Source organism: Copadichromis virginalis, linkage group LG12 (assembly GCF_057382275.1).
Source record: "Copadichromis virginalis isolate Kocher_CV1m ecotype Utaka linkage group LG12, C_Virginalis_male_GT1.1, whole genome shotgun sequence".
Taxonomy (NCBI): domain Eukaryota; kingdom Metazoa; phylum Chordata; class Actinopteri; order Cichliformes; family Cichlidae; genus Copadichromis; species Copadichromis virginalis.
Window position 1 is genome coordinate 382,331 of NC_140629.1, and position 15,555 is coordinate 397,885.

Consider the following 15,555-nt stretch of genomic DNA (forward strand, 5'->3'; position numbering starts at 1 on the left):
CCGCACAGGAAGAAGGTCTTGAGTTCAGCTCTACCGTCGCTCTGTGTGGAGTTTGCATGTTCTTCCTGTGTTTGCGTGGGTTCTTTCCTTGTACTCCGGCTTCCTGCCACAGTCCAACGACCTGCAGTTAGTGGCAATAGGTAATCGAAGAGTGTAAATTGGCGATAGGTGCGAATGGTTTTCTGCGTCTATGTGTTAGCCCTGTAACAGACTGGTGACCTGTCGAGGGTGCACCCTGCTTCTCGCCCTAAGATACCTGGGATAGGCTCGAGCTGCCCTGTGACACTGGAAAAGAAACACAGCAGAGAATGGATGGGTGGCTGATCAAACGTAAACATTTCCAGTCACTTTCAGTTCAAGCTGCTTAGCATGATCTCACATTTGCCAATTTCTCTATCTCTTCCCCCTCTGTTGTGTGTGTGTGAGATATTCTCACTTTTGCCATTTCTTCTGTCCCTTTCAACTGATGTGTGTGTGTGTGTGTGTGTGTGTGTGTGTGTGTGTGTGTGTGTGTGTGTGTGTGTGTGTGTGTGTGTCCCACATATTGCATACTCTGCTTTTGTCCTCAAATCAGGTAGGATTTGTCTGTGTGGTTGAGCTGGTCTGGTCTGTCTAGACTTTCACTAGATAGATCAGGCTGCACCCACCTGTGAAACAGGTGGAGGGTCACCAGGACATGCAGAACTTGCTGACAGACTCCTGGCCACCTCTTGCCTCCTTAGTAGAAAGGGGCCACTCCCAGAGGCAGAGGGCTGTGAGGCACCGCCCGCCGGGCCCTCTCCTTTGGGAAAACCCTCAACACTGGGCCCAACCTTGGAGTTCTGTATGTCCATTCAGGCACACTCCATGCTTGATCTGTGGGCAATTCCTCTCAGAAGTGGAGGTCACGGTGGAGGCGTTGGAGGGCGGAAGGCGTTCCCTCAGTGGCTCTCCTCTTCTGAGATTATGTAAAAACAAAAGTCAATGTAGTGTAAGCAGCTTGAAAGAAAGTAACTGAACTTTTTTAAATTTCTGGGAGACGGTTGCTCACACGCGGGCGGCACAGTGGTTAGCACCGTTACCGCACAGGAAGAAGGTCTTGAGTTAAGCTCTACCGTCGCTCTGTGTGGAGTTTGCATGTTCTTCCTGCTTTTGCGTGGGTTCTTTCCTTGTAGTCCGGCTTCCTGCCACAGTCCAACGACCTGCAGTTAGTGGCAATAGGTAATCGAAGAGTGTAAATTGGCGATAGGTGCGAATGGTTTTCTGCGTCTATGTGTTAGCCCTGTAACAGACTGGTGACCTGTCGAGGGTGCACCCTGCTTCTCGCCCTAAGATAGCTGGGATAGGCTCGAGCTGCCCTGTGACACTGGAAAAGAAACACAGCAGAGAATGGATGGGTGGCTGATCTAACGTAAACATTTCCAGTCACTTTCAGTTCAAGCTGCTTAGCATGATCTCACATTTGCCAATTTCTCTATCTCTTCCCCCTCTGTTGTGTGTGTGTGAGATATTCTCACTTTTGCCATTTCTTCTGTGCCTTTCAACTGATTTGTGAGTGTGTGTGTGTGTGTGTGTGTGTCCCACATATTGCATACTCTGCTTTTGTCCTCAAATCAGGTAGGAAGTGTCTGTGTGGTTGAGCTGGTCTGGTCTGTCTAGACTTTCACTGGATAGATCAGGCTGCACCCACCTGTGAAACAGGTGGAGGGTCACCAGGACATGCAGAACTCGCTGACAGACTCCTGGCCACCTCTTGCCTCCTTAGTAGAAAGGGGCCACTCCCAGAGGCGGAGGGCTGTGAGGCACCGCCCGCCGGGCCCTCTCCTTTGGGAAAACCCTCAACACTGGGCCGAACCTTGGAGTTCTGTATGTCCATTCAGGCACACTCCATGCTTGATCTGTGGGCAATTCCTCTCAGAAGTGGAGGTCACGGTGGAGGCGTTGGAGGGCGGAAGGCTTTCCCTCAGTGGCTCTCCTCTTCTGAGATTGTGTAAAAACAAAAGTCAATGTAGTGTAAGCAGCTTGAAAAGAAAGTAATTGAACTTGTTGAGCTGGTTGATCAAACTGAAATATTACTGTCATGGTCCAGTTACGCTACATGTATATGTATTTGTTTTTGTTTCTCTCACTTTCTTTCTTGCTTCCCTGCTCACAACGCGATGCCTGGGTGGACCTAATCATGGGCTCCCGGTTGCTGTCCTCACACCTGCAAGCAATTTCTCACCTGAGGTTCATCATCCTGTTTACCAGCCACTTCTGAAGGCAGTTGCTTGGAGCCCTTTGTCGCTGGACTACTGTGTAACATTCGTTAGTGCAATTCTAGCTTTGGAAATATTTTGATTTCTCTTTGTGCTTTGCTTGGCATTTAACATTTTGTCCTTGTATATAGATTTTCCGTGCCCCGCCTTGAGACCCTGTTCGTGAGTGTGGCAGTTGCAGTGAGCCTTTGGAGCCCCCCACCCTCCATGGACCTCTGGATTCGCTGGACCCCTTCTCCCCACTTGTATATAGTGCACTCTGTGTCATGTAAATAAAAAAAATGTTTATTGTGATTCGTAGTCTGCGCTTGAGTCCTGCTCAGCCTTGACAATTTTTAGTCACTTTCGGTTCAAGCTGCTTAGATTCCCATGATCTCACATTTGCCATTTGTGTGTGTGTGTGTTTGTTTGTCCCACATATTGCATACTCTGCTTTTGTCCTCAAATCGGGTAGGAAGTGTCTGTGTGGTTGAGCTGGTCTGGTCTGTCTAGACTTTCACTAGATAGATCAGGCTGCACCCACCTGTGAAACAGGTGGAGGGTCACCAGGACATGCAGAACTCTTGCCTCCTTAGTAGAAAGGGCCACTGCCAGAGGCGGAGGGCTGTGAGGCATCCAACCCCCATCTCATCAATAGGGGGGTATGATCTGAAATAACAATAGATTGATAATTGCAAGTTTCAATAAGTGGAAGAGGACATTTATCAGTGACAAATGAATTTATCCAATAGAACATTTTGTGGACAGGAATATAGTCGGAGCATGCCCTGGATGAGTATCCTTATTAGAGCTTCTTTCTAGGTTAGAGAGCACACAGCTTGTACCTCCAGCTAAAATGAGATTGTGTGTTGTCATATCCAGAATTCACGAGAATTAATAGACAATTAAGGTTTCATCATCCCATTTGGGGGCGTAAATGTTGGCTTAAATCAGTTCATAAAGTTGTCCATAAAGTCCATAATGTTGGCCAACCACAGTAATACGGACCCATAATAAGGACCCATAGGATCAGATAAAATGGTTGATACAGGAAATGGGACGTTTTTACCCATAAGGATGGCCACCCCTCTGTCTTAGAGTTAAAGTTGGAATGGACTATTTGGCCAACCCAACCAGTCTTCAATCTATATCGGTCTGCTATACAAAGGTGAGTCCCCTGTGGAAAAGACATATCAGATTTTTTCAGTTGTGTAAGCACCTTTTTGTGCTTAACAGGGTGATTCATAGACTTAATGATCCAACTTACAAAGTTGGCTGCATAACCCGTAAGCTTCGCCTGTATATTGACAGCAGCCATAGAGTTATCTAATCAAAGAGCAACAGTATGAACGTGTGTGTGTGTGATAGCCACTAACGTCTAATCACACTTATGTGAATTAACTTATATTTCAGCTATTTTACTTTAAATGTAAGTGATATTTTCTTTTGAAAATCCTCTAAATTAACTAGTTTTAACTATAGACCTGGTAACTAGTCTGGGATATTTGTAGCTGATGCTCCATTTTTGTACCAGTAGGTGGCAGTGTGAGACCATGGTTTGGCCTGTTGTTAGTAGTCAGAAGCATGCTCAGCACTGTTTTCTCATAATGTTACATGTACTCCCTGCCTTATCATTTCTTTCCTGCTTGCAGGCTAGTATTGTACCAGAAATAGAAAATAAAAGCAGTCACACCCGATATATTGCATAGATTTATTTGAAATACTTATTACTTGTTATTCTGTTTTCTTTTTATTCTGTTTCTTCGTTACTCTGTTTCTTTCGCTCCGGGACCACGTGCACGTAATTTTCGTTACACCTCATGTAAACATGTGATGCGAATGACAATAAAGAATCCATGAATTCTTTTGGACCTAATACTGATCTTTGAGGTATGTCACAAGCAACATCCATCAATTTAGATTCCTACTCATTTATTTGTACATATTGTTGCATATTCACTACATAGCTTTTTATCAGCCCAAAACCACTCCCCTAAACCCATACTTTCCATTTTTTTTATTAGAATTTCATGATTGACAGTATCGAATAAGGCTGCCACAAACGTTTATTTTGATAGTCGACTAGTCACCGATTATTTTTGCGATTAGTCCACTAATCAGATCATGCAACACAGAGCTTACTGCACCAGCATGCATCTGCTCTAATATAACTATCATTAGCTTACAGCTTTAAGTGTATGTGCTAACTAAAAAATAAAGACAAGATGATAGTTTATTAAATTTTAATTAAATTTGCAGATTGTTTCGGTGAAGTTTAATAAACTCAGCCGTCTGCTCCTTGCTATCTAAAATATAACAGGACACCAGAGTAAATTCTCGAGCATCTCACACTTCTGATGATCAGCTGTCTGCTTGACGTTTATTCAGCTGTGTAAAAACCAATGACTGTATAAATTATAACTTTAATCTCAGCCAAACCGATTTACTCAGGAACAAATGAAAAAACCCAAACAATAACATTTTTAAGTTATCTAAGTGACTTAGATATCATGTTTAACCTGAGTAGCGAAAGACGGCGGTGGGTTTGAAAACGATTTGCCGGGAGTCCGGTGTTCTCACCGGCTCTAGCGAGCCTTGAACCCCAGCTAGCTATCGAGCTAGTGCTCTTGCTCTAGTGTGAGAGATAAGTAGTTTTAAACCTTGTGATCCACAAAACAGCATAACGATAAAAGAAGAACTGACTGCGTTACAGTCAGTGCGGGAGCAGCGGCTTCGCTCATGCGCGATTCATTTGCCGTTTGGACGCACAGGTGTTGTCTCATGATATCACAGGTCTCCTGCCCTGATAGCAGCTGGGGGAGGACTATCCTCCGCCTGTGAGCGCTTTGGCATGGGTGAGGTGCCCAAGGTATCACCGCTGCCTGTTGCGAGTAAGAGCGATATGCGTTTTCACGTCAAAAACTCGTCATAAATAAGTCTCCAATAATACCAGAAAAAGTCGCCAGATTTGTCGCTAGTCGCTTTTTAGAAAAAAAGTCGCTAAGGGGGTCTGAAAACTCGTTAAATATAGCGACAAAGTCGCTAAGTTGGCAACACTGCAGCTGGCGTCCTTGTACATGCAGTGCTGCCATCTTCTGTTTCAGTCTGTTATTACACTCTCAAATCCTACTACTTATTCATGTGTCTTTTGGGATCTTACAAAGCTACGGAGCCCCGCAGGGGACATGGGAGAAAAAAAAATTAAGACAGACTTTTGCGAGATCTCGCAAAAGTTTTAGCCGCATTCTTCGGAGGCCGCCAGCTCGAAGCCGACCGGGAGGTCGAGGCACGATGTGCCGGGAAAGCGGTGTTCCTCCCGGCTGTAGTAGGTCTCGACCTCCCGTTAGCTTCGAGCTAGTGGGTGTCAGATCTCCAAAAACGTCGGAGCACTTTTGCAAATATGTGATGTCTTGTAAACCGAGCAGGTATCTGACGTTTACACAACTACATTCACGCCTCAAAATATCTTAAAAGTGTATTTTGTGACCCAGAAAGAGTAATATTACAACAAAGTAGCTGCCGCCATTGTTGGAATTCAACTTTTGCGAGATCTCGCAAAAGTCTGTCTTAATTTTTTTCTCTCCCATGTCCCCTGCGGGGCTCCGTACAAAGCTTCAAACGACACGTCGACTATTAAATTAGTCTTCGACGATTTTGATAGTCGACGTAATCGTGACTAGTCGACTAATCGTGGCAGCCCTAGTAAATGGTAAATGGCCTGTATTTATATAGCGCTTTACTAGTCCCTAAGGACCCCAAAGCGCTTTACATATCCAGTCATCCACCCATTCACACACACTGGTGATGGCAAGCTACATTGTAGCCACAGCCACCCTGGGGCGCACTGACAGAGGCGAGCCTGCCGGACACTAGCGCCACCTGGCCCTCTGACCACCACCAGTAGGCAACGGGTGAAGTGTCTTGCCCAAGGACACAACGACCGAGACTGTCCAAGCCGGGACTCGAACCGGCAACCTTCCGATTACAAGGCGAACTCCCAACTCTTGAGCCACGATCGAACAGTTTTTTTAATTTAAAAAAAAAAACTCCAAGTGTGTACTTCTTATTATGTAGGCCAGGGGTGTCCAAACTTTTTGCAAAGAGGGCCAAATTTTATAAAGTGAAGATGCCTGGGGGCCAATGGTTCCTTTTGACTTTTTTTTTTCATAACAAAGTTACATGAAAATATAATGAAGAACAATTTTAATAGTCACAATTACCCGTTATTTTTAAAATAGAAATGTACCTAAATAAAAGACACTCAGGCAAGCATTTACAACTCTAAAGACACAATTCCACCTTTCATTTATATCTGGAGAGTCAGACAACATTGAACAAACTGTATAGAATACCCTACATTTCCATGAGTTTGCAATATCTTTGCCTAATGAACATTTAAACAGGCCTTATAAGTAATGAAAAGTGTTCTGTTATCAATAAAGTTTTTTTTAAAGTGAATTTCGCCCTTTGACTTTTACAAGACCTTTCAGGAAGCCAAAGTTTTTCACATACTGGAAGATTGCACAACTGGAAGTTCACTTGCTGCAAGAAATAAACACATTTGTAAATTTACACAATATGTACACAACACACTCAACTATGAATTAAGAGCATAACATCAACAGTTAAAACCAAATCTTAAGAGTTTAACAAAATACGTTTCCTTTTGTGTATTGCATTAGCATGCTTTATGCTTTTTACTGTTCAGAAACACATGAGTAATGCAGGGATGTCACTCCTGGAGGCCTGCTCTTCATTTGATTCAACTGTGCTAAACCAGAAAGAACTAAAACATGCATAGCAGCTCTCCAGTACAGAATTTGGGCATCCCTGGACTAATGAGAGGGGTGATACTGAGATCTAGAGTTTAGTAAAGCAATTAGGTCTGCTTTGAGGGAAGTGGTTGAGATGCATAAAATATCACGCAAGTGGGAGTCACTCATCCTTGAGCTCAATCGGTTCTTGTTTAAGTTCATGACAGAGAATGTTTGCTCTCACAAATATGTGGAACCAAATTGACCCTGTGTACGAGAAAATGCTAAATTCCTGGTTTGAGACCGGATGTGGGGTTGTACATTTCCGGTAGCTTTACTTTGCGGTCAATCGCTACTGCGAAGATATCCTCCAAAATCATGTCCAAAACTCGAAAACGGAAAGATCGCGTTAAGTTACAAAGAGCAGAAGGTGGGAACACTCACCGCTGTTGTGTCATAAAAAAATCTAATGATCAATTTTTACGTTTAAAGAGTTTAGATCGATCAGTTGTTTACGTCACTCAACACAAGCAGAACTGCATCACTGCAGCAGAAGACACCTCGTCCACATTCAGAAGCACATCTCTGTATAGTGACTGGTCTCATGATTTAAACAGGCAAATGTTCAGCATTCAAACTACAGGTGAAGAATAGTCAAACCAGATGTTTCCCCCATTATGTCGAGATCAGCTAGTCAAGTACACACCTACACAGCATGTTAACAAACCCTGAAAAAAGCCACACAAAAAATGAATGATTGCTGGTAACGGTTTCTATACATTAGTATTTACGAAGAGTATGTTGTGACTTACCTTCAAAATTACAGCGGTCCCTCGCTAATAACGCGGTTCACCTTTCACCTCGCTGTTTCGCAGATTTTTTTAGTGCAAGTTTGCATGCTTATTTTTTTTATGTCACATTGTGTCCTGATCGCTGCAGACGATCTCCTCCGTGACGTCTCTCCTGTACAGTACAGAATCGCTGCATCGATCGCTGGCAGTGTGACTCTGAAGTGCAGTACTGTATGTCCACGATGTCCACGAAACGTTTTGCACCGTCAAAAAATAAAATTGGCAACTTGATTTCACCTATCGCTGGTTATTTTTAGAACATAACACCCGCGATAAACGAGGGACAGCTGAGAAATATAACATTTGAATCCCTTTTCTCTTTTGCCCTGAGGTGCAGGGAAAAAATATCAACAAGTCGATGAAAATCATTTACAGATATATTGGATAAATGCCCAAGACATCTATAGAAATGTAAATTGCCGCTTGATTCATTCATTTGCTTAACTTGTTTTGGACCATAAACCAGGCGCGAATAGGACACCGGAAACAAAGCTCCCCAAAGGCGTTTCCGCACCGGAAGTAGCATATGCTAACGTGCACACAGTCAATTAACGGAATGATGCACTATGATTTTCAAATATAAACAGAGTAGTGACACTTTCCAGGCAGCATAAGTTAACGTAATCAGTAATTTAGACAAAGTACCTCACAAACTGTAGGCAGATCTCTAAAGGAAAACACTAAACAGGAGATTTTTTAGAAGTTTAAACATCTTGAGTAACATCTGAATAATGACCAGCGCCCGTAGTACCGTCTTTAGGGAGCTTTTTCTGGATGGAGAGGTTTGTGACTCTGTGATCCGAGCTGGAGATGTTGAGTTTAAAATTCACAGGATCATCCTCTGTAACTGCAGTGCATACTTCAGGTGAGCAGGCCTGTGTTGTTTGGCTGTGGTTTGGTTCTGCATTTATCCTACTTCAAAGTTTTCATGTAACACAGTGCAGCAGGTATTGGGAGGTTTCAATGTTACACTGTACTTTTTGACCACTAGAAATGTTCTGGAGCAATTTTTAGGGGGGAAAAAATCAGTCCTGTATTTTTATTTAGTTATTTATTTTGGGAGGTTTGTTGGGATACATATATAGTGTAGGTTTGTGTTTGACTCCACAATGAGCCGTTAAGAGGTAGTTTGAAAGATTACAGACGCTATAAACTGGCTTTCTCATTATATTTCATCAGCACGACAACAGCAGCAGCAGTTCTAATAAATTTGTGCACAAACTGGCCTGCACCAAAAGGACCACATCAGTGGTGATATTAGCTGTGCCTTCACCAGTTTAGCTGAAATTGTATGTCTAAATAGGCAGGTAATCAATTTGGGGCCAGACTGAGAGGTGGCCAATGATATGCCATTTCTGTTGCATTGGGACATGTCTGCTCTTTCCAATTCTGTCTAGTCAGTAAATTTGATAATGTGAAATTCAGTTATTATATTTGCAGCTATTTAATGCCTGCTGTCCCCTGTCGCCCTAACCCTGTTACTGTATAGGAATATTTGCTACAATGCCTAGACAACTCTATATCTTTCTGTCTGTCTAAACATAGCAGCAATGCTGAATGTTTTTCTGCACGTCTGAATAGATGACCTTAAATAGGAGATTGCCCATTTGAAATAAAGTCATTTTAGATTTTTGTTACTTTAATTTCATATCTCTTTGATCACAGTTTGCTCAAGTAAGCATGCAGCTGAAAAATTATACAAATGCTATTTAACTATGAGCTGCACGACATCAGGTACTTTTTAAGTTCCATGACAGAGAGACAATGTGAAAATGCTGATCTGAATCTGCACAGGGATCTCTTCTGCTACAAACCACTGCCATCAAACAAGGTCTACAACTTCCCCACTGTGTCTCCAAAAGCAATGAGCCTCATTTTGGAATATGCCTACACCCAATCTGTTGTGGTGACGGAGGACAATGTACTGGAGCTGTTGGCGGAAGCAGACCACTTTATCGTGACTGGCGTCATTCAAGCCTGCTGCGACTTCCTGGAGAGGAAGCTTTGTGTAAATAACTGCGTCAGTATCTACAATCTGGCACACTTACACAACTGTCCTGACCTCAGGGGAAAGGCCTTTCTCTACATCCTCCATCACTTTGAAGAGGTTGGTGCACTCTCCTTGGAGTTCCTTCAGCTCTCTGTGCAGCAACTATCAGATCTTATCAAGAATGATGAGCTCAATGTGAAGCAGGAGAGCACTGTGTTTGAGGCCATTCTCAGATGGATCAACTATTCCCCTGTGGAACGTGGGTGTGACATGCCCGCACTGCTCAAGCAGGTAACTGAAAATGGGATATCAATTTAATTGCACCTCTAAGTGCATTTATTTTGTTTATTACTCAGTGAGGGGCTGTTGAATGAATGGTACAGTTTGAAAGTATAGAAAGCAACTTCCGCTGTAGCAATTTGAATCAGGAATAAAAAATAAAACATAAGCTTGATGCCTGATGCAAAAAAAAAAAAAAAGAAGTTTGATTGTACACTATTGTGTTTACAGAGTTGGGTGTCCAGGCCGCCCACCTGCTCGCCCATCAGCCTTTTATGGCTGACGTGTAAAAAGCTAAAATTGCAATGGCAGAATTACTCAAACTTAAGGCTTGGTAATAGAGTTAATGTAGGGGAATCATTCTTCTTCATTCTTAATCACATTGGGGGGGGTGTTTCTAATTCACTTGGGAGTGTGCATCAGAAGGTGCTCATCATTTAGTCCTTAATAAATTGTAAAAGTATTATTTACACTTGCGTCCAGATAAAACTGGCCGTTGTTTTGTACTTTCAGAAGTGCATTATTGATAATGTGTCTGAACTGCACTTTAGCTTTTCTGACAGAAAAGTTGACTATGCCCATCGTGTTCTGCCAGAACTTACTGACTGGACCTTAGGCATTTACAACAGGACACACCCTCATTGTGGGACCTGTTTCTACAGCAGGAGGTTACTCAGTGCTCAGATAATGGCATTGAAGCTTGACTGTGGCACCACTGCTTGTTTGGAGGTAATGCCATGACCTGCCATTGCTGTTTGGCAGGTGATGCTGTGGCTCTTTACAGGTAATGTTAGGGTCTTTAAGGGCAATGCCACAGCTGATTGGAGGCGATGCCAGGAGCTACCATAGCTATCTGGGTGATTCCATGACATTTTGATTATAGGGATAGTGCTATACTTCACTAATGGGTGGTGGCATGGTGGCTACATCCGACTCTTATATACAGTCTAATGTTGTATTTCTTGCCTTTTTCCCTTATGATTCTTGTTTTCATCCAGGTCCGCCTACTATTAATACCCACTGAGTACTTGGTTGGCACTGTGAGCAGAAATGATGTGGTGAGTAGTAGTCCGGCATGCATGGATATGGTAACCACTGCCATGAAGATGCTAAATGAGTCCATTGTGGAGAGACCTATGCCCCAAACACGCCTGCCGTCTGAAGTCTTATTGGCCGTTGGTGGATGGGTGAGTCATTTCCCAAGTGTCAAGATTGAGTTGTACAATGTCCGAGCTGACCACTGGGTGCCGCTGAGCTGGACACGGTATGCTTCTCTGGGATTCTACGGTTGTGCTTACCTCAATGGATGTGTCTATTGCATCGGAGGTTTTGATTTCATAAGCTATTCAAGTCATGTGAGAAGGTTCAGCCTCACCAACCAAACCTGGACAGAGGTGGGGCCGATGCATGAAGAGCGGGGCTTTCTCAGTGTGGCCACACTGAATGGCTGCATATATGCTATGGGCGGGTGCCAAAACCAAAAGAAACTGAAAACTGCAGAACGATATGATCCTGACACCAACCAGTGGACTATGATTGCATCGATGCACAAGCGCAGGGCAGAAGCTGGTGCTGCAACACTACACGGCAAGGTAAGTGGAATTGAGGTAGTGGAAGATCTCTGCCATGTTGGTTTTGTGGAGAAAGTGGTGGACAAAGTTACCTGGTAATGCTAACAACCTTGGTTAACAAGCTGCGTCAATAAAATGTACAGTCACATAATTCCATTAGAAATGCACCTGCCACTGCCTTAATCTGTCAGTACACGTCCCAAAGCAGTCACAAACCCAAATTGTAGCCAGGACACTATCCATATGGATTAGGTTTTTTTTGGCCTTTTGTGTCTGGCTGTAAAAATGATTTTTAAGGCTATGTAGTTGGATTTACAACATATGGGGATTTATTATCTTTTGGAGCCAGCCAACCAACGCATTTATGCACTGGAACATGAGAGCACAGTAAAATATTACTTTTCTGTGAGTTTCTGTGCAAAAAACATTTTTTAATAGTCTTATAAAGCTGGCCAATGGGAGTAATTTTTAAAAAGTGAATTTATTTTTTTTATTTTTTTTAGATTAATGTCATGAATATTGAGAAAGACATTCTTTCCTTGGTTGGTACTTTTTTTCTTGCAAACTTATAACAATCCTGCAAAGGATTGTTTTGGTTTTTTTTGGTTCGGTTGGGATCTCTTTGTTAATTTAATCTCAGTAAACATATGTTTTTTTAAAAAGAATATTATGGCTTGGCAATTTCTTTATTCCTGTTTTATTTGTTTTGCTTAACATGGCACTGATTTGCAAATGTACTTTTCAGCTTGAGGGCTTAATCATCACTGGACCTTTCTGTGGAAAATATGAATAGTTTATGAATTGTATCAGTTTTATAATATTTTATTTTTAAGCTAAATATTTCTATTACCATTATTCCAACAGCTCAGGGAGAAGGTTATGGTTACTTCACCCTCACATCGTGAAAAATAGCAATTTTATAATTTCTGCATCCATATTTTTTAAGTCTGCAAAATACAGAAAATAAATGCAGCAAACCTCTGCTAAAACTAAATGTTTTAGGATAACACCATCATTTTTAGATTTTTACTACTATTATGCAAAGTAGCTATACAGAAATCTGATGAAAACATTTTTAGTTTTTCACAAGCGCATGGCACAACATCGAAGAGCCACCTCCACCGGACAAGACTCAAAAGTCCATCTGCATCTAAAGGACAAAGGTCACTCTTTCAAGGATGCCAATGTTCACATTTTGGACAGAGAGGACAGATGGTTTGAAAGAGGAGTGAAAGAAGCCATTTATGTCCACTGTGAGCGACCATCTTTGAACAGAGGCGGTGGCTTACGACACCAGCTGTCTGCCATCTATAATCTAGTTTTGAGTTCCCTTCCCAGATGTCTTAACGCCCACTCACATCCTGGGCCATCTGACCTGAGGAAATCACATGATAGGGTGGGGCCAGGTTTCACAATGAGCTCACGTGAAACCCTGGCTGATTGTGACCCACACCCTCTTTCACACCTTGGCTCATGTAATTAGGTAGAGGATCATCAGGGGGTCCTTTGTCCCTCTTGGGGGGAAACTCCCACAGGGCTTAAATCTGGGACTCTCCACCATTTGACTCTTAGAACTGAAGAAGCTTCTCGGATGAGAGGTGAAACGTCTTCAAGCAACTTAAAGAAGTCCAGATGCTTTTCTTTCCAAGCTCCTTAGAATACGATGACCTGGATGACTGAGAACCTTCACAGACATTTTTAGTGTTTTTAAGTTTTTTCTGGAAGCTGAAACATTTAATTCTAGTAATTTTGACTTAAACGTGATTTTAATTTCTAGGTGTACATTTGTGGTGGTCTTACTGAAGATGAACCTCTGTCATGTGCTGAGTCCTACAACCCTGACACCAACCAGTGGACACTGATCACACCCATGGAAACCGGGAGGACTGGGGGAGCCGTGGTCGCCTACAATAACGAAATCTATGTAGTAAGAAGAGCTTAAAACATAATCTTACTACGGACAGAAATTCAAACATGGAATGTTTACTGTACCTGTATTTGGGAGTCTGTATTATTTTCCAAGTACCATGTACTGGATTATTGGAATGTGATTTCTATAATTACCCTAGAATCAGATATTTTGGAATCTGGAGACCTATTTACTTTTTTACAACAGAACATTTTTACGTTACAGACTGTAACAAGTCCTTTGTCTGCACAGGTTGGTGGCTTTAACGGTATCACTCAGTTGCGTAGTGTCATCGCATATGACCCAAGAACAAGACACTGGCGCAACATTGCTCCCATGTTACACCCTCGTAAAAAGTTCGGCATTGCAGTGCTGGAGGACCAGCTGTATGTGGTTGGAGGTTTCTACAATGGCGGCTTATTCTGCAATCTGGAGTGCTATGATGAAAAGACCAACAGGTGGTACATTGTCAGCGACAAAGGGATGATCCAAGGTGCTGTCAGTTGTTGCGTTCTGAAGCGACACCCCGATCTGACTGCTTATCTTCGATAATTATTTCACATAAAGAAATAAAGAAATACATTTTTCATCAATAAAAAACTGGCTGTTTCTCTGCTTAAGATCCTGAGGTCTGAAAAAGTCTCTTTTAGCTGAACAGAGAACTTGAACTTTCTTTTCAACATGATGGGCATTTGCAGCTTCCACATTTTATGGCCGGACTGGAGCTCTCTGCCCTTTACCAATCCAGCCACGGGCCCATCCATCTGGCCCATCAAGACTCACTCTCATTTCATCAGTCCATAAAACCTTAGAAAAACCAGTCTTGAGATATTTCTTGGCCCAGTCTTGACGTTTCAGCTTGTGTGTCTTGTTCGGTGGTGGTCGTCTTTCAGCCTTTCTTACCTTGGCCATGTCTCTGAGTATTGCACACCTTGTGCTTTTGGGCACTCCAGTGATGTTGCAGCTCTGAAATATGGCCAAACTGGTGGCAAGTGGCATCTTGGCAGCTGCACGCTTGACTTTTCTCAGTTCATGGGCAGTTATTTTGCACCTTGGTTTTTCCACACGCTTCTTGCCACCCTGTTGACTATTTTGAATGAAACGCTTGATTGTTCGATGATCACGCTTCAGAAGCTTTGCAATTTTGAGACTGCTGCATCCCTCTGCAAGATATCTCACTATTTTTGACTTTTTTGAGCCTGTCAAGTCCTTCTTTTGACCCATTTTGCCAAAGGAAAGGACGTTGCCTAATAATTATGCACACCTGATATAGGGTGTTGATGTCATTAGACCACACCCCTTCTCATTACAGAGATGCACATCACCTAATATGCTTAATTGGTAGTAGGCTTTCGAGCCTATACAGCTTGGAGTAAGACAACATGCATGAAGAGGATGATGTGGACAAAATACTCATTTGCCTAATAATTCTGCACTCCCTGTAGTTGGGCTGGATCAGGTGACTGAATCCTCCCTTAGTTACACTACAATAGGTCTAGCCTGCCGGAGGCTTCCCATGATGTGGTTTTATTAGATTTATTTTCTTATGCTCCACTCTGCTTTTAATCATTATTTATTATTAATCTTTGGCTCTTTTCCACAGTGTGTCTTTTTTCCTGTCTTCCTCCCCTCACCCCAAACCAGTCACAGCAGATCGCTGTCCCTCCCTGAGCCTGGAACTCCTGGAGTTTTATTCCTGTTAAAAGGGAGTTCTTCCTCCCCACTGTCACTAAGTGCTTGCTCTAAGGGGGGGTCATCTAATTGGTGGAATTTTGTCTGTATTATTATTGGGTTTTTGCCTTATGATATAAAGCACCTTGGGGTGACTGTTGTTGTGATTTGTTGCTATATAAATTAAATAGAATTGAAATTGAACAGATTCCTTTACTTTTGCTGAGAAACCAGAAAGTTTTTAGTATCTGTGACACAGATACAGGTGAAATACACTGACTTTCTTCCCAGTTTAGTCACTTACATGTTTATAA

At 42.6% G+C, this 15,555-nt stretch overlaps 2 protein-coding genes and 2 long non-coding RNA genes across 4 annotated transcripts in view; 2 read left to right on the top strand and 2 right to left on the bottom strand.

The window, feature by feature from the left end:
• The window catches only part of LOC146696149 (glutathione hydrolase 5 proenzyme-like), a 62,013-nt gene that overhangs the window by 29,625 nt on the left and 16,833 nt on the right, over positions 1–15,555 (bottom strand). The gene's annotated exons all lie outside the window — the stretch shown is intronic.
• LOC146696151 (uncharacterized) lies at positions 1,545–2,531 on the top strand. Its single transcript, XR_014923161.1, has 2 exons — positions 1,545–2,286; positions 2,369–2,531. It is a non-coding gene; the product is annotated as an uncharacterized LOC146696151 (long non-coding RNA).
• Positions 2,109–8,287, bottom strand: LOC146696152 (uncharacterized). Its single transcript, XR_014923163.1, has 2 exons — positions 7,783–8,287; positions 2,109–2,885 (listed from the first exon to the last, which is right to left on the bottom strand). It is a non-coding gene; the product is annotated as an uncharacterized LOC146696152 (long non-coding RNA).
• Positions 8,389–14,160, top strand: LOC146696153 (kelch-like protein 10). Its single transcript, XM_085474264.1, has 5 exons — positions 8,389–8,686; positions 9,616–10,102; positions 11,089–11,682; positions 13,439–13,588; positions 13,823–14,160. Exons 1-5 carry the CDS (start codon positions 8,553–8,555, stop codon positions 14,120–14,122), a joined length of 1,665 nt encoding a protein of 554 aa, XP_085330390.1. The 5' UTR covers positions 8,389–8,552; the 3' UTR covers positions 14,123–14,160.